The 19,527-nt window shown below is 46.6% G+C and overlaps 1 protein-coding gene and 1 pseudogene across 1 annotated transcript; both read left to right on the top strand.

The window, feature by feature from the left end:
- The first annotated feature begins 1,348 nt into the window (after positions 1–1,348).
- On the top strand, positions 1,349–2,163 carry LOC130881528 (sperm motility kinase-like; annotated as a pseudogene).
- Positions 2,164–2,587: 424 nt separating this feature from the next.
- Positions 2,588–19,463, top strand: LOC130881525 (sperm motility kinase X-like). Its single transcript, XM_057781136.1, is given in 8 exon segments — positions 2,588–2,875; positions 13,410–13,832; positions 13,834–13,899; positions 13,901–14,392; positions 14,682–14,781; positions 15,166–15,421; positions 16,973–17,038; positions 19,415–19,463. Coding segments are annotated over 8 exon segments (1,740 nt in total).
- The last annotated feature ends 64 nt before the right edge of the window (positions 19,464–19,527 follow it).

Below are 19,527 nucleotides of genomic sequence, written 5' to 3'. Positions count from 1 at the left end.
GCGGCAGGCAGAGCTAGCCCCATGGGACCAAAATGTGAGAAGAGCCACTGAGGGCTGTGCCAGCTGGGATTGGTTCACGAATGCTCTGACCTCACAGGAGCCATTGTGAGCAATGACAGACAGCTGTCCCTGTAACACCTAGGACTGATTTGTGTCCTCCTGTGCAGAGAGCTGTTTGGTGGTGACCGTAGGACTTGGAGGTTGGTGGCTGGTTGAACTGACATTCTTTCCTGCTGTTTTGCTCACACAAGCTCAGAAGTTTGGGGCTTTTGTGTATGTGACCTTTTTCATTTGGGTGCTTTGATTTCAGCCTTTGACTTGTTTATTTTACTTCATGAGTGAACCGTCATATGCATTCATTTTTGTTTGCTGTTTGTTTGTTTTCTTGATTTTTTTGGCTTTTAGAGACTGGGTTTCTCTCTGTAGCCCTGGCCATCCTGTAACTCGCTCTGTAGACCAGGCTAGCCTCCAACTTGGAGACTGGCCTGCCTCTGTCCTGAGTGCTGAGTGACCTGTGCCACCACCGCTTGGCAAACATCTGTTTCTCTTTACCTAACTTCCTACTTTCCTTTGTCATGCTAAAACTGTAACTCGCTTTTTCTTTCCAACTTGACCTTAGTATGCATTAATTGCAATTCACTTCACTGACATTTTGCACACATGCACTTTGACTGTGTGAGCCTGCTCCTTTCTGCTACTCTCTACCCATTCCAATTTTTATCATCGAGGTCCCTACCAGTTCCCTTTCCTTTCAGTCCAGCCCCAAACTACCCAGATCCTGCATAATATAACGAGAATAACTTGGGATATTTGTCTTTGTTGGGCTAGGTTATTACATGTAATACAGTAGCCTCAAACTACCTCCATTTTCAGAAAATGGCAAATTTTCATTCTTCTCCAGAGGCACTGTGTGATTCTGGCCCCTAATATTGTTTATATACTGTCAGTCTTTCAGCTGGGGCATGTCGCATCCCATGCATTCCTGGGGAAACCTATCTTGACACTCAACTGTGGCCTTTAACTCAATGCCTTCCCCTCCTGGTGGGTTCCTTAGCCAAGAGTTTCAACGTTTTGCCCCTTGAAATGGGGATCATTTTCCTGACTCTCTTGTCTTTCCATTTCCTTTCCTATCTGCCCTGATCCTTCATTCTTCCGATCCATGGTGTTTGTCCTTGTGATCTTGTTTTCCTGTTCCCAGGAAGCATATCCTTGCTGTTTCTTGGGGTGTCTTTGATGGCTAATCTTAGAATTTATAGTGATGATGAGAGTCGTGAGAAGGGATTAAATTTCTCTGCCGCCTTTCCTTGCTGTTGTTACTCGTCCCTTCCACCAAGAGAAGCGAGGCACAATGACGATGACAAGAAAGTTCCCCACCAGTTCCTTCGAAGGGCACACCCTGGCCAAGGATTATTATGTCATGGGCACCCTCGGTGAAGGATCCTTGGGAAAAGTCAAAGTGGCTCTCCACCTTGGTACCCAGACCCTGGTCGCCATCAAAATATTGAAAAAGGGCACAAGTACCGAACCCCTGATCAGCTGTGAGATTGAGCTCCTGAAAACCTTACAGCACCCTCACATCATCCAGCTGCTGCAGGTCATCGAGACCAAGCAGAAAACCTACCTGGTGATGGAATATGCCGCCCGGGGATCCCTGCTGAAACGTGTCACTGAATGCGGACATCTGGAGGAGGATGAGGCACGGACTCTATTTAGGGAGCTGACTCTGGCCATCGAATATATCCACAGTCACAATATTGCCCACAGAGACATCAAGTCTGAGAACATCCTACTGGATTGGGAGGGGCACATCAAACTCAGTGACTTTGGTCTGGGAAAAAGATTCGCCTCTAGGGAAAAGGTCAAGGGCTTCTGGGGCACGACTGAATATTGTGCCCCCGAAGTGTTTGGTCTCACAGAATATGAAGGGCTTCCCACTGACATCTGGAGCCTTGGAGTGGTCCTCTACCTCCTAGTGACCGGATACCTCCCATTCCGAGACACGGAGCTCTCCAAGATAAAGGCACAGATTCTATCCCGAAACTGTTGGATCCCACATCACCTCTCCCCAGAGCTTCAAGACCTACTAAACCAATTAATGACAGTGGACCCCACACAGAGGCCCCTCATCGGGGAAGTCATGGCACACCCGTGGCTGTGCCATGAGAAAGACTCGTTGATTTCCTTGACAGAAATCCCAAAAGAACCAGACCCGGACATTGCTTTCCAAATGTTTTCAATGGGGTACAAAATTCAAGACATCAAAGATGCCTTGAACCAAAAAGAATATACTCGTGCCATGGCAACATATTTAATTCTTCAAAAGAAGCAGAGGCAGCACAAAAATGACCAAAATGGAGAGCAGGATGGTACAATGGCACCTGAAAAATCTCCCAACTTCCCTCTGCCTCTAAGGAGGGGGTCCAGTGTCCCTACCCTTCCCACCTTCACTTTGCCCATTCTCCCTGGGCTGTCTGGAGACAAAAAGAAAGGATGCCAGGCACATAGTGAGCCTCCTACCCTTTCCTCCCCGAAGAGGGCTCTCCCAGAAAAAAACTCCCCCCAGCATGAACCTATACCTCACCTTAAGATGGCAACATTCAGAGAGATTCAGTGGACCACGGAGTCCACATCTTCATCAACAACAACAACATCCTCAGTGTTTGTATCCTCAGAAGTCTCAAGCTATGAAAACACTCGAGATGCAAGCATTGAGACCTCTAAGATGATAGGCACAGATACAAGCATCTCCTTCCAGGAGTACATATCCAGTGAGCAAGTCCAGGGAGACAGCACAGACAGCAAATCCTTACAAGACAGCAGCCCATGCTCCAGGGAAACAGAACCTCAGGAGCACCTTGGAGACCAATGCCAGGGTGTACCGAGAGTCCCACAGAGACAGCAGGGTAGGAGGGGCCTGAAGAAGAGGATTTCCCAAGCCTTATACAGCCTGTGTTGTTGCCCCAAAATGACAGAAAACACCTTGGCAAGATGAAAATCATGGCAGCCAATGAGGAGGGTCACGGAGACAGAGGTACAGGCTAAAAGTAGGTGAGATCGAAATGGCACACTTCTCCAGTTCATTCCTCTTTCCTTAACATAGTCTTCGCATACATGTTTAGCAGGTTGGTGACACTGTGTCTATCACCCCAGAAAGAAAATCCTATCCTGCCCTCCCTCCTACTAGGAGTCCTCCAAAACCTGACCTGGATGTCGACAGACAGCAAAGGACAGTGGCTGGAGGATGTGGGAGAAGGGTTGATGAAGAGAGCAATGGGGCAGGCTGGCAGGAGGAATCAGAGTGAGGGCCCAGCCCAGAGTCAGCACAGTCAAAGGGAAGTCCTGCATGTTTTCCCAAAGAGACCCCTCCCTTTCTTGTGTCTGTTTCAAGTGCTGTTGGAAGCACTGTGCTCCCTGGAAGCTGATACCAGGGAGTGGAGAGCAGCGTGCTGAGGATGCTAGCAGGCGCAGGAGAGAGCCAGGTAAGAAGTTCAGATGGTGTGTGCCAGGGGGAAGCTGGGTCCATAGCACAGGCTGAAACTAGGGGCAAAGCATTGTTTTTCTATCAGGACTGAGGAAAGATTCTAGGAAGATCATCTGTACTAATGGTCCTTCTGCCTCTCCTCTGTAGGGAGCTCCATGCTGGGCAACAATCCCAGAAGAGTCATGGCCCAGTGCATTGTTCTGAGCAGGACCCAGAAACCCTGAGAAAGGAGATCCATGGAGTGCTGGCAATTCTTGTAGAAACGGAGAAGAAGCACCAGACTTCAGAGAACCTTCCATGCATAGTGGGAATGTTACCCAAGCTACCTGTCTCCAGGTGTGGGTGTACCTATGAGCTGAGGTGACAGTGGCTCTGGAAGCAGAGGACCCAGAGGTCCTGACCTGGTGAGTGTGTCTAGGAGATAAGCTGTTGATCAGGTCAGAGCAAGCAACAGAAGACAGAGAAGCAACAGAGAGGAGTTCAGAAATGTAGACACAGTGGCAGGGACAGCTCAGCCCCATGGCTCGGGTGCAGGCTTTTTTTTTTTAATTAATTAATTTAATTATTGAAGATTTCTGCCTCTTCCCCTCCACCACCTCCCATTCCCCCCCTCCCCCAATCAAGTCTTCCTCCCTCCTCAGCCCAAAGAGCAAGCAGGTTTCCCTGCCCTGTGGGAGGTCCAAGGACCACCCACCTCCATCCAGATCTATTAAGGTGAGCATCCAAATTACCTGGGCTCCCACAAAGCCATTACGTGCAATAGGATCAAGAACCCATTGCCATTGTTCTTCAGTTCTCAGTAGTCCTCATTGTCCATTATGTTCAGCGAAACCGGTTTTGTCCCATGCTTTTTCAGACCCCGGCCAGCTGGCCTTGGTGAGTTCCCGATAGAACATCCCCATTGTCTCAGTGTGTGGGTGCACCCCTGGCGGTCCTGAGTTCCTTGCTCGTGCTCTCTCTCCTTCTGCTCCTCCTTTGGATCGTGAGACTTCAGTCCAGTGCTCCAATGTTGGTCTCTGTCTCTGTCTTCTTTCATCGCCTGATGAAGGTTAATATTGAGGAGGATGCTTATATGTTTTTCTTTGGGTTCACCTTCTTATTTAGCTTCTCTAGAATCACGAATTATAGTCTCAATGTCCTTTATTTATGGCTAGAAACCAAATATGAGTGAGTACATCCCATGTTCCTCTTTTTGGGTCTGGCTTAACTCACTCAGGATAGTGTTTTCTATTTCCGTCCATTTGTATGCAAAATTCAAGAAGTCATTGTTTTTTACTGCTGAGTAGTACTCTAATATGTATATATTCCATACTTTCTTCATCCATTCTTCCATTGAAGGGCATCTAGGTTGTTTCCAGGTTCTGGCTATTACAAACAATGCTGCTATGAACATAGTTGAGCATATACTTTTGTTGTATGTTAGGGCATCTCTTCAAGAAGCATACAAAACACCAAACAGACTGGATCAAAAAAAAAACGTCCCCTCGCCATATAATAATCGGGTGCAGGCTTTAACAGCATCCTGGCTACTGCACAGGAACCTTCCCACATCACCCCAGCTCTAATGTCTGATTGTGCATGGTGCTCTGAAACGAGTCATCTGATCTCTACTCTTTATAACTGGTCAGAAACACACACGCATGCGCGCACACTCCTCCTAACCTGCCTTGTGCACAGCTGATACTAGAGAAGTTTGCTTGAAATGGAGATAATTTTATATTCCGTGTGACTTCCCCTTCTGTAAACACCTAGATGTCCCTTCAAATCAGCTTGCTCTTCTCTCCACCCCCACCTGCAGCATTAATCATCCTGCCTGCGGGCTTCATGGGAGCCACGTGAAGCCAGTATGCTCCTTGTTCCCCACTTTGCCCCAGGCATCCAGCCACGTGCAAGGAGAGGCTGACCTACTGACTGTCCTTTGAGAAGACCCAAGGTGAGGTCTGAAGGGTTTGCCACTTGAGTCCAGAGAAGGAGCCAGTAACAAGTATTGCAGAGGCCAGGGGAATGTTGATGGGAAAACCCATGAGATCCCCTGCTCTGACGGTGTGGACTCTCCTCTGGGAGGCCCTTAGTGTCTTGCCATACTCCCACCAAGTAGAAAGACCCAGAGACCCTCAAATGTGGTTAAGGAGGAACTGGATTCCTCCAGCTCCTGACCCCACTCTCTAGTGCAAACTGTTTGGGTCATTCTCATCCATTTTACCACACAGTGGGCACCTGGCATGCACAGGTCCTTGCCACCTCTGCCTCTGCTGCTGCTGCTGCTGCTGCTGCTGCTGCTGCTGCTGCTGCTGCTGCTGCTGCATCGTTATCTCCATTGCAGGCTGGGAAAGGCCAGGCGCTTCGGGTGCCAATATGTGAACGTCCAAAGCCCCATGCTGTGGAAACTGCAGACGACCACTAGGAACATCACTCAACGTGGAACAAGCCTCATCTACAGGGACCTGGGAAAGAGCCTGCTTTCGGAGCAAGATACCCTGAATGGAAGAGAGGCTCACAGGTGACATTCCCTGGCTCAGGCCATCAGGGAGTGACTGATAGTCACAAATGAACTCTGTGATTCTTACCAAACTCCTCCTTATTCCTGTCTCCTTGATGGACGAAGGTCCTGCTGACTGACAGAGAAGTAAGGCCAGAGCCAGACTCACAAGTGGATGGGCTGAGGAGAACAAAAACAATGTGTTCCAATCTCGGGAGCACCCAGCACCTCACCCTGACCGCTTGTGTCTGAGGCAGCTTGGAGAACTTCCTCAATGAGGGCAATTCCTCTCTGTCTTGGCAGGAGCCAAGGGAGGGGAAGGTGCTTCCCAAATCCCCTCCATCTACCAGCTCTATTGCTGTATGCGTGGGGCATGGAGAGTCAGCTGGTCTTACTGTCCCTGTGGTCACCTAGGCACAGACACCACTTCTCCATTAAGAGGACTCAGAAAGACTGCCAGCTGTGAGGGTCAGGCATACAGAACACTGACCGTCACTTTAGGGGCTCTCTCTGTTTGCATGACTACAGCAGTGACATCGGCCAATAACTGCAGAACTGAACCATTGCCAAAGCACCCAGAGAGTGAAAGCCACGTGACTGCTGACTTGGTGCCTTGTGCTTCTGGATGAAGATCAGCCAGGCAGGATGTGTGCAGAGAGCTGGGCACCACACGGTGCCTGCAGAAGTGTGCCCAAGAGTGTCGCACACAGGGACTGGGACAAAATAGCTGTATTGCAATACTAAGATTATTATTTTCTTTTCAAAATAAATCGTATTGTATATTTAAGCCACCAGGTGCCACCATTTCATGATATATTTTCTCATCATACAATTTCCATTATTGTGGATCACAGTGATGAGAACCACTGTGATCCACAATAATCCACCACAGTCACTTTGTACAGTAGATCTCTGGCTTGTTCCCGCTACAAACTGGCTCGTTTCCATCCTAGACCAATGTCTTCCTATCATTTTAGCATCTTGCTTTAGCTTCCTCTATGCAGTATTTTCCTCCTCTTCTGCGTTTGTTCAGCATGTTACCCTCCTGTTTCACCCATATTGACATAAATGCAGGATCTTTCTTTCTCTGAAGCAGACTGCTGCTGTGAAGAGCAGGCTGGCCGGTAACTCACCATCCCTCTCAGAATCCTGGGTGCCATGGTGACAGGTTTTCTCATCCTGCAATTTTAGGCCTAACCCCATTCCTCTTCCTAGACATGTGGGTGTCTTGGGCAGGCACATCATGGATTCCAACCCTTACCACCACACAGGAGGTGTTGACTCCTTGACAAATATTCACTGTAACTGGAATGTTCTCTGTGTTTCTTGTTTGCTTTACACACCTGTTGCCTTCACCACCTTAAAGAGTTGATGGTTTAAAGATGCTCATAAGAGCCCAGACTTGGATGCCAAGGCCCTTTCTTCCAGTGTCTGGCTCACACTCAGTTTATGAGTCTCCCTCTGGAACAGGAGACAGAGGCCCTGTCTTGCACATCCTCCAGAGTGATCTGAGCAAAGGAGAGCTCTTTTTTATTCAGGGGCCACTCTCTGCACTCTGGTTACATGGGTGCAGTGAGGGGGTCATAAAATAGTATGTGCATTCCCGAGAGGACAATTGTCATGGGGGTCTTGGGTGTTCACCTAGGCAAACTATGGAGTTCATTCCATGGATGGACAAATAATTGTTCATCCTAACAGAAGGTCCAGGCAGAAAAGTGGCAGGCAGGCAGAGATAGGCCCCTGCTGTGAGGAATATACGATACAATAATAATCTCAAACTTCATTTGAACAGAAAAACAATCCTCTCAATTGGAGTCATGGGAGGGGCCTTGGACAGAAGTGGGAGTCCCATCCCTCTGCCATCAAATCTTAGAGGGCCTCTGTTCATGCCAAAGATGACAATGGCCCCTGGGGACTGAACCTTCCCTAAAGGGTTCCCTGTACTACACTGCCATGTGCCATCATTGGTGGGGCCCTCTTGACACAAGGCCTGACCTAAGGTCTTCATGTAGTTGGTGCCCAGGATACTAGACCAATTTTGCAGGGCCTGTGGTTACTGAGCCTAAACAGCCATAAATGTGATAGTACCCAATAAGCACTGATCTGTCTTGGGCACAAGCCCAAGGTCCAGACCCTGGCATTGTGCCTTTCCTAAGGTCAGTCAGGGAAAGGCCCTGAATACTTTTCCCAACAGAGTGGTACAATGCAATTGGTTCCTGGCTATTCTTTCCTGGAAACTGCCATTTCTGTGGCCTACCTGGGTACTGGCCCATCATGGCATGAACCTACAGCTCCAACCCTGGGCATTCATTGTTCATACCTTGGGAATAAGTGTTGCTGGCTGAGTAACAGCCCAGCCTTGTAATGAAATGTTCTGGGCCCTCTTAGAGGTCTCTGTTTGTGTGGCTTCTTGGCTATTGAGCTTACTAAGTGGTCAGTAGTCTGCCCTGGGGACAGTGTATGGCTTCTGCCCCATGTGTAGTGGGTCCACACAGGAGGGTGGTATGTGAGCAGACCTCTAGGACCTTGACCTGCCCTGAGATCCAGTATGCATTCAACCTTTAGGATACTAAGCAGTTGTGTGTGTGTCCTTTACTCAGCCCCAGGATGTAGGGTCAGTCCTGTGGTCTGCTTTCAGCGACCTCCTAGATACTAGGCTTGTCCTGGTAGCAGTGTGCAGAAAATCTCCTGGGTACTGTGACTGCCCCGGTGCCTGATGGGGCTCTCAGATCTGGGCCTTGTCAAAATCAGCACATGATCAGCCCATGGCCACTTGGCTTACCCTTGGGCCTGTGTGCATGATGGCCCCTTGGGTGCTACAGACCTGATATGGAGATGCAGTACAAATGCCCACTTGATATTTGGCATAGGAGTAAAGTATAGTTGGGTCCCTGGTTACTATGTATGAACTGAGTTGAAACACTTGTTCTATGCCTTGTTTGAAGTCAACAAAGGGACAAACTCCTGGGCAAGCAGTCTTGCCTTGTGAGCAATGTTTAAATGATTTCCTGGGTACCATCCCTACATTGTGAAGTAGTGTGGGCATTCCTCTGGGTACAGAGTTTAAACTGGAAGAAGCAAGGAAGTGGGTACTGGGTTTGAACTGCATAGAAGCAAGAGGGCATGGGTATGCATAGGCTTTCACAGAAACCTATGGGCATTCCCCCTAGAATTAGACACACCTCAGGGTCAACAGACTTCGAGGAGGTCAGCATCTACACAACCTTCTGAGTCTTAGTCTCGGCCTGGTTACACCCTAGTAGTGACTGTCTGGGCTATGGGCCTGCCCAGAAGTCAGGGAGTGGTGGTCTCCTCATATACTGACTGTGTGGGTTAGTTTTTGTCAGTTGACACAGACTGGCATTACGTAGTAATAGAGAGGGAACATCTATTAAAGAGTTGCATCCATCAGTCTGGTCCATGGGAACATCTGTGGGGCACAGTCTCGATTCATGTATGTAGTGGGAAGGACCAGCTTACTCTGGGCAGCGTCTCTCCTAGGCAGATGGTCTTGAGCTGTAAACAAAGTATCTGAAGGCTACCTGGGCCTCCATAGTCAGAGATGTCAAAACCAAATTACTTTGGAGTGACAAAAAGACCAACAAAAAGGTCTGGCTACAAGGCGTTCTCTAAATTAGTGATTTAGGGGGGAGGGCCAAGGCCATTAGGTTGGTGCTTTGGGTGCTGCTATCTCTGGCCTGGTGGTTCTAGGTTCTACAAGAAATCAGGCTGAGTAAGCCATGGAGAGCAAGTAAGTAAACAGCCTCCCTAAATGGCCTCTTCATCAGGTCTTGCCTCTAGATTCTTGCCCTTGGTTGAGTTTCTTTCCTGACTTCCTTTAATGAAGAACAGTAACAGTGATATAGAAAGAAGTGTGAACCAAACAAATCCTTTTCTACCTCACTTTCTTTTTAGTCAAGGTGTTTTATTGCAGCACTAGAAACCATAACTAAAACATGGGCCCATCACCAACATCCATGGGAAGGATACTTTTGCTCTCTGTGGGATTCTGGACTCAGTTCTTTCTTCATCATTTAAAATGTGGCAGCCTGCTGGAACCCTGGAGTTCTGGTGAGAAACATAATGGAGAAAGCTAGAAAGGGGGCTCAGCAGTTAAGAGCACTTGTTTGGTCTTGCAGAGAACCAGAGTTTGATTCCACAGCACCTATGTCTAGTGTCCCAATAGCCTATAACTCTAGTTCCAAGGAATCTAACGTTCTCATCTGTCCTTCCTGGGCACCCATATACATTTGCACATTCTCATGCATAGACACACACACACACACACACATAAATTAAAAGAAAGTTACAGAGGCTCTTCTTTGGAATCTATGGTGAAGCTTGTCCATCTCAGCCCCGTTAATGTTAATAAAACACTCTGATACCATACTTTTTCTTAACTATCAATCAATAAAAGTTTAGAAAAGGTAACTGCATAGCTTAGTGATATGATAAGAATTGTAAAAACCAAAAAATTACTAGAGAATAGTAGAAAGTTTGAAAAGTTCACTACAGCATCATACATGTCTACTACCTAACTAGAATATAACACAATGAAGTGTAATCATCATCCTCATTACTGTCATTATTATCTTAAGTCCTTGTTATGGGTTGGATGTGGAACGTCAAGGACAAGTTCATGTGTTTGGCTACTAGGTTCCCACCAGGAGTTGCTCTTTTCAGGAGTTGTGGGACCCTCAGGAAGTGTGGCCCAGATATACAAACAGGGTCAATGAGGGCATAAGTGGTGTTATGTGACTTTTCCTGGGGAATCACAAGCAAATGTCTATTCAGATACAGAACCAATAACAGATCAAAGTAACAATTCTACCAAAGTCCATCATGATAAACCAATGTGTTTATTGGGTTTATTTACAAGAATCCGAAGCTAATTGCAAGCGCATGAGTGACTCATAAGAAACTACAACACTGAAATGCCCATGCTTCAAAGGTGATAACTCACAAGAGCCACAAACCTGGAGCTTTCTACAGGGTTTGCAAACAGCTCCATAGGTAGGAGGATCTCTCCCCCAGCAGTTGTGTCTTATATTTGTAATCTTGGGGAGGGGTCTTGTGAATCCTTTTAGCTTCAGGGACTTCCTCGGATTTGTGAATTTTATTTCTTGAGTTTGGTGAGCCTCCCAGCTCCCTCATAGAGGTAACACTTCCATTCTGGGAAAAACAAACAAATGGTACACAATATTCTACCCCCTCCTCTGGCTCTTACAATCTTCCCGTCCCCTCTTCCGCAATGTTCCCTGAGCATTGGAGAGGGTGATGCACATGCGTGCCTTTGATTACGTATTCAGTCCCTATGACACAGTAATAGTCACTCTTTCTCAGGATCTTCACCAGTGGTTATGAGTCTCTGCCATACACCATCATTTCCAAAATGGAAGTTTCCTTCTGTGATTGATTGCAGCTGACAGCAACAGTGGTCTATGGGGTAAGGAAGCACAAGTATTTAGAAGGTAGTTTAGGAGACAGACTTATCATGATCGTCCACTTAACCAAACAATAAGGGTCACTTCCCTATTGGGGCTTTTACTTTGCAGCCACAGGGTTCTGCTTTGGCTTACAGTACCAGACATTAATTCCTTCTGGTCAAGCAAGTCTTAAATTTAATCAGAAAGCTGTGGTTGTATCCATAAATAGTCATGCCAAATTGTGCCAGAAGGTAGATACTGGTATTGTAGCATACAGGGTCCATAAACGAACAGACACTTCTCCCCCAAGCACCTCTCAACACTATGAAGGCCAGCCAGTGAGGAGGGAACTTCCAGGTCAGTCTCAGCTTTCTTTCTCTATGAACCAAAACATATGGTGTCTTCAAGAACGGGGCCTTATCAAATAGTTCTGGCATGTACTCAATAACAGTGCCAGAATCCTTTGTAATTTGTGTGCCACAGCAACCTCCAGGTCAACAACCCAGAAAGAGGTAGTCTACTCCTGGCACTAGAATTCATTCAAAATCCTGTAACAGCTGGGAGTGCCATTTTTGACCCATGAAAGGTACTTCCTGTACTTAAACCATTTAGCTGCTGTTTTAATAACCCATTCTTTCATTCAGTTACCCCAACCCCAGGAGAATCAAAGTTGGTGGGGGTATCATTATAACCTGGTTGTCTTCATCCCAGTTCCATGTATCAGATTTTAAGAAATAACTATTTCTGTCACTGTCAATTCTCTGTGGGTATGCAAGCCATGCTGAGTTGGAGAGACACTGATGGTGACTTCACCTGTTGCTTGCTTGCATAAAAATGCATGAAATAAACCTGTGATTATATCCATACAGGTGAGGGTAGATTTGCATCCCTCACTGGCAAGCTTAGGCCCTGTAGAGGCTATTTGCCACTTCCTGACTGGGCAAATTTACATAAACATGTGCCCCACCATAGCATACATGTGCTGAGCCCACAGCTGGGAACAGGATTCACATGACAGGATGGTGCACAGTATCATTATGCTATTTTATAAAAATGCCAGTAGCTTTAGCTATTTTTGATTCCATGTTGACTCCCTCTGTGACCAGACTTTACACAAACCCAATGAGCAGCCTCTAGTGGCACCTGAGAGCAGACGGCCTGTACTTGGGTAAGGTCATCTGCTTCCTGATTCTCAGGATGTCTCCTTAGGCTGTGAGCTGACCCATGGAAAACTACTAGAAGTTCAGATTCCTCTTGAGCTCTGTTATATTCTTCTCCTCCCACATCTCTTGTCCTCGCTGTGGCTAACCCAGCACTTGGGGCCTCTAAATACAGCTCATCTGTCAGGACAGACTGACACAGGCCATGTCTCATGAGTGACTACTAAACATACTGTTCTTAATAGACCCACGGGCTACACTTTCCTTCTTTCTCCAGCCACACGAGGTTTATATTCATTTCTGTGCCACCGCTACCTGTTTCTACTGATGCTTCTACCCATACCATACAGAGCCAGGTATTCACAGCAAGGGGGGTGCCCCTTCTAATGCATTAGCTGCCATAGTTGCTGATTCAGCTGATTGGAGTGTCTCAGTGGCTTGGATGGATACTACTGCCGGGGCAACCTACAGAGTGACAGGGCTTCCAGACACCACATTATTGTAAATAAGCAAACTACCATTGTAGGGTTTGATTCTGTGCCACCATGGAAAGAGGCTTTGTCAAAAGGCCTTCACTACAATTCTTAACTGGATAAGCTTGCTTATCCAGTTGGATAAGCTTATACAGTTCTGAGATGAAGCCACTGATGGACTCTGTTGATATGCCTTATATGCCTGGTTTCCAATCCTCTTACTAAAATTGCTAATAAACAATTTTTTACTGCAGGAATTTATAGCTATAAATGTTTCTCCTAGACCCACTTTTTTTTTTTGTTTTGTTTTTTTTTTGTTTTTTTTTGTTTTTTTGTTTTTTCGAGACAGGGTTGACCCACTTTTAATTAAGTTTTATCTTGCATCACTAGTTGGCGTTGATACTACCATCAACAAGGTGGCAAAGAACTCAAAAGCTAAAGTCCCACCCGTTTGGTGAAAAGGCTTTAACAGAACACTATGAAATACTGACCACACTTGGCCGTGGAGGACTCGGGGAAGTAAAACTGGCTAGCCATCTACTCACCCAGACAAGGGTAGCAGTAAAAATTCTTCCAAAAGGCATAAGGAACACCTTCATCAAATCAGAAATTAAAATTATGAAAAACCTTGACCACCCGAACATTATTAAACTTTTGCACATAATCAACACCACAAATAACATTTACATAGTTATGGAACATGCCACGGGTGGAGAGCTAATGCACAGGATTGTGGAATTCGGCTACCTACCAGAAGAGGAGTTCTGGAGGCTATTTAAACAGAGGGTATCTGCCCTCAAGTACTGTCACCAAAAAAGGGATCGCCCACAGGGATTTAAAACCACAAAATATTCTGGTGGACCACAAAGGAAATATAAAACTTAAGTGATTTTGGTTTAGGCCCCAAACTTCTCATGGGACAGAGGTTGGCAGTTTTCTGTGGGACCCTCCCTTATTGTGCCCCAGAACTATTTGAAGGTCAAGGCTACAATGGCCTTGCAATTGACATCAGGAGTCTAGGTGTTGTGCTCTACTATATGTCCACAGGGTGCCTGCCTTTCCAGGGAAATACTTATACCAGACTGAAGCAGAAGATCACGACAGGGAAGCATTCTCTTCAATTCAAGCTGTCACCAGAGCTTTGGGACATGATTGCCAAGTTATTAACTGTAAACCCAGGACAAAGACCAAGAATAGATGACGTTGTGAGCTTTCCAAGGCTAAAGCATGGCAGTGAAGGTTCTCCCAATTCCTTCAGAGAGAGCCCCGACAGCCACCCAGACCCCACTGTAATGGTCATCACGGGTGTAACGGGATATAAGCAACGGGAGATAAAGGAAGCTTTACAGGAGAAGAAGTTTGATCAGGTGATGGCTACCATGTCCTTGAGGCTCACTTCATGAGCAGCCCTGAGGGGATACAGAGAGCAGCAGCACCTCAGATGGAATATGTACCCGAATGTCTTCAGTGTACACACCACCAGGAACTCACTGCAGTCAGTCATCCCTGGATGAGTCCAAAGCTGACACCAACAATCCAGAGATCAAGGTGTCCTAACGGGATGTTTTATCTCATCACGCCTTTCCGGAGAAAGTCCAGTGTGAGAACACCAACATGGCAAGTGAAAAGGCGAGCCCATCTCTCCCACAAATCTCACCTCAGGAGGAGCTCAGGGGACAGCCCCACAGTATGGCTGCAGCTGGTTCAAAGAACATGACCTCATGGGACAGACCACCTCCATTCTCCAGCAAGGAGGCCCAGGGTGAGTGATGTAGGTGGGTCTAATAAAGAAACTGCTTGGCCTGATAGGGCAGAATTTAGATAGGCAGAGTAGACAGAACAGAATGCTGGGAGGAAGAGGAAGTGAGGCAATCACCATGCCTCTCCTCTCCAGGGCAGACACGATGAAGCTCCAACCCAGGATGGACATAGGTTAGAATCTTCCCAGTAAGTGTACCTCATGGTGCTACACAGATTATTAGAAATGGGTTAAAGCAAGATATGAGAGTTAGCCAGTAAGAGGCTAGAGCTAATGGGTCAAGCAGTGTTTAAATGAATACAATTTGTGTGTTGTTATTTCGGGGTATAAGCTAGCCAGGCAGCTGGGAGCTGGGTGGCAGGAAGCGGCCCACAGCTCCCTCTACAGGTGAGGGTCCTACTGAACAAGAAAAAGGCCTCAGCCCACCCTCCCCAGAAACACCCCAGGGACACATCAATAGTCAGCGACAAATTGCACCCAGAGTCCCCTTTAAAAGGCGGGTTTGGAAGAGCACACAGAGTAGGATTATTAAAGGACTGAGAAGTTTATGTTGTTGCCTGCCAACTGAAAAGAGGGAGCACCTAGGCAACAATAAAATCCTGCCTGTGAGCTATAAGCGCTGTGGAGGCGGCCATGGTAACAGGTAGGTGGAGAGGCTACAATGCACTTCTGCATCTAGCCCCCCTGCCTTTTTTTAAAATGATGTCTTTTTCTTTAAAGAAAAAATATTTACTGTATATGTATGGAAGTTAACTTGCAGGAGTCAGTTCTGTCTTTATACCATGTGGGTCCTGGGGAATGGATTGATGTCCCCAGGCTTGGTGTCAAGTGCCTTTACTCACTAAGCTGTTTCCTGGACTAAATATGCTTTTAAATAAGCAGGTTATAAACATACCCATTTTAGGGGGTTGTCGATAATATATTATCACACAAATCCCATGGTATCCTTCCTAAAAAGCTTACCCTAGATGTAGACAGACAGCAGAGGATAGTGGCCCAAGGCTGGGCAAGGATGTGGGAGAAGGGTTGGTGGAGGGAACAATGGGGGCAGGCTCTCAGGAAGAATCAGACTCAGGGCCCAACACAGCCCAGAGCCAACACAGTCAAAGGGAAGTCCTGCATGTTTCTCCTAAGAGGCCACTTTCTTGTGTCTTTTTCAAGTGCTGTTGGAGGCACTGTGCTCCCTGGAAGCTGATACCGGGGAGTGGAGAGCAGCGTGCTGAGGATGCTTGCAGGCGCAGGAGAGAGCCAGCTAGGAAGTTCAGATGGTGTGTGCCAGGGGGAAGCTGGGTCCATAGCAAGGCTGAAACTAGGGGCAAAGCATTCCTGTGTCTGCAGATGCAGTCGGGGGAGGACAGGGCATGTCATGTCCTTCTCAGATCCCCTGGGATGCTGAGGACTGAGAAAGGGTTCTGGGAGGCAGGTCTGAGCTCATGACCATCCTGACTGTCCCGTCTAAGTAGATTCATGATGACCAGTGGTGCCACAGTTGTGCCAACAAAGTCAAGTGCTCCGTGGAACTCAGAAATCCTGTAAACAGGGATCCACGGAGTGCTGGTGACCATCAGGAAGACAAGCCTCAGAAGACCTTCCATGCATACATGGTCAGCCCAGTTTCCTGTCTCCAGGGAACCTGTCAGTCATTAGAAGAGGCAGTGGCATGGAAGCAGAGGACCCCAGAGGTCATGACCAGTTTGTATGTGTTCAAGATGAATAATGCTGACCAGCTTGGAGGCAGAAACAGAAGAATGAGATTACAGGAAGTGTCCATCTACCTGAAGGTAGAGTGCACGGGAACAGGTGGGTCCATTGGTTATGGCGCAGCTCTCAGCCCCACCCTGACTCATTAGACAGCTTGCTTCCTACACCCACCAAGATCAGAAACCTCCACAACTCACCCGGCACTATTATTGGGGCTGTTGCTTTGCAGCCTTAGTCATATGGATGCATTCTTCCGTACTATGTATCTGGACAGACAGGGACACACACATACACACACACACACACACACACTTCTCCAATGTACCTCGTGCACAGTTGACACTAGTGAAGTTTGCTTGAACTAGAGATGACTTCCATTCCAAACAAGGTAGTTTTCATACTAATGGAAACACCTCAAAATTCCTCTAACTCACCTTGTGCCTGTCTCCATCACAACCCCAAAGACTCACCACCCTGTTTTACTGCTTCACAGGAGCCATGTGCAGCCAGCATATGCCATGGTGTGCACGTTGCCCCAGGGCATCCGGTCCTGTGCAAGGTGAGGCCCAGCAGCTGTGTGTTGAGTGGAAGCAAGGTGAAGACTGGAATATGTGACGGTTGAACTCAGATGGAGGTGGTTCCAAGAATGGTCATGGATAAGAATCTGTTGATGGGAAAACAATGGAGACCCCCTTTCCGACAGCAAGGGTGTTCATTTGGGTGATCCACAGTCTCCCGTCACATTCTTACCTTCTGGAAAAAGTCAGAGACACTTAAGGGGTCAGATTCATACCCCTCCTTAGACCCATACTCTAGTACATCCCAAGATACTATTTTCAACAGTATCTCACACAAAGATCCAAGGTGTTTTCCTTCTGACACTCTGTTAGGACATTGATGCTGGTGATGCTTTATGCCCTCAGGCAGCAGGCTGGCCAAGTCTGCTGCCTTTGCTGCCTATAGGACCCTATGCTGGGTACCAAAGAGACGCTTGGGACTACACTCAGCAAAGGACAAAGCCTGAGTCCAGCTTCGCCTGCATGGTCCTTGGGGCAGGAGATGCCACTCAAGCCCTAACACATTGGATGGAAGAGGGACACACAGGTGATGTTCCCTTCCATGGGGAAGCCATCATTGGTCCCAGGGTGATGGACAACTGAACATTTGGTAATCTTACCAAAATGCCTTGTTTTCAGGTCTCCTAGATGGATGAGGCTCCTTCTAATTTCCCACATATGTTCCTCAAGGAGACCAGCTTTTTGGTGTTGTTGCCATTTTTGTGTCTTCATTCATTTCTACTCTGGGGCAACCCTGGCCTCACATGATGAGTCTGGAAGTCCCTGTCATTTCTATGTTTTAGATGCACTCATGTGAACTCTTCCAGGCAGTGCCAAAGCCCATCAGTGACCCTGTCTGAACTAGGCTTTTCTTTTTTGTGTGGTTTCTGTTCTTTATTTTGTTATTTCAATCTTGTTTGTTGTCACTTATCTGCTTCGGTATTCCATATCCTAAGGTTTAACTTTGGACTGGCTCTTATGTTTAGAGCCATCTGTTGTTTAAAACCTTCCAGATAGTGGAGTATAAATTTTCAAACTATTCCCTACTCATGTCTGGACTTCACTGACACCCCTGTCCTATCACCGTCTTCTGTGTCTGAGGCTAGTAAACTTATGTCTTCTCTTGTTTTCAAAATTATTTTTTGTCACAAATATGTCAGTACTTCTTATCCTTTAGTTAGCAAACTCCTTTTTCTATTGATCATTGTGCTCTTGTGGATGGCATTTCATTACTTTCAATTCTGATCCTTATTACTTCTCTCTACAGTCTCTGGGTTTGACTTGTCCTTGTTTTTATATGAGCATCAAGTACATTGTTATGCTGTTTGAGATATCTCTGATTTTTAATGTAAGGATTTACAGATATAGACTCTCCTAGATCTGAGTTTAATTTTCTTCATCTGCCTTTTTTAGCTGTTGCTGCTACTAAATATTTCTGCCAAGGGGAGGGGTGGTGATGGAGGAGGACCTTAAGGCCAACGTCTCTAATGACCACACCCTTGAAAAATATCATCTTCACTGTGCCTGGGAGCAATGGATAACTCGTCTGACTATGGATCAGAAGATTCTAGGTTTGATTCCTGGCTAGTTTGATATGTGCAGATTACTTTCTGGGCAGTGGAGGTATACACCTTTAATCCCAGCACTTGGGAAGAAGAGGCAGGCAGACCTCTGTGAGTTTGAGGCCAACTTGTCTACAAAGGGAGTTCCAGGACAGGCTCCAAAGCTACAGAGAAACCCTGTCTTAAAAAAAAAAAAAAAAAAAAAAAAAAAAAACCAACACTGTTATTACAAAATTTGCTTGGCCCAGGTGCCTTTGATGGGGTGAAGTTGGCCTGATCCTCCTCATAGATACATGGGTAGTAGTGTGTTGAAACATGGCCAAAGGAATGACCCATAGTGAACAATGACTTTGGGAACTGCTAGAGAGGTTCCAGGAAAAGGCAGAGGGCATTATTACCTCAGATACATTTTGTTCTTGGATCTGATTTTGTTCCTCCTGTGTTAAACATTTACATCCAATTTACAAGACAAGTTTATTCTTGTTGGATGTCGGAACATAGCTATGGAACCCAATCTGGTGAAAGGATATGCTGGGTGTCGTCCTCAGGATACCCTGAATCTGGATACAACCTTCAGTCTTTCTTTTATGCTGTCCCAGATATAATCTATAGTACACGCCAGGCAAATTGTGTTTAAATTGGTCTGTCCTGGGAAAGTTCTGGGAAAGGGCTGCTCTATTAATATTTAGTATGTGCTTCCTGGCATCTTTGCATGTCTTTTAAATCAAACGACCTTCCCTGGATCATTGCATTCTTTGCTATATTTGTGTATAAAAGTACACTGGAAATGAAGTAAGGTCTGCCCTATTCTTTCAGGTCCTCAGGCCCCAGGTTCAGCAGACAAGATCTGCGCAGGCCAACATAAGTTGACAGCAGTAAAACCCTGAAGTGGGAAAGAAGAAAGCCTGCTTTCCCATGTCTGAGGTTGA

The sequence above is a fragment of the Chionomys nivalis genome, chromosome 9 (assembly GCF_950005125.1).
Source record: "Chionomys nivalis chromosome 9, mChiNiv1.1, whole genome shotgun sequence".
NCBI classification, from domain to species: domain Eukaryota; kingdom Metazoa; phylum Chordata; class Mammalia; order Rodentia; family Cricetidae; genus Chionomys; species Chionomys nivalis.
This window is presented reverse-complemented; position numbering and strand designations above follow the sequence as displayed.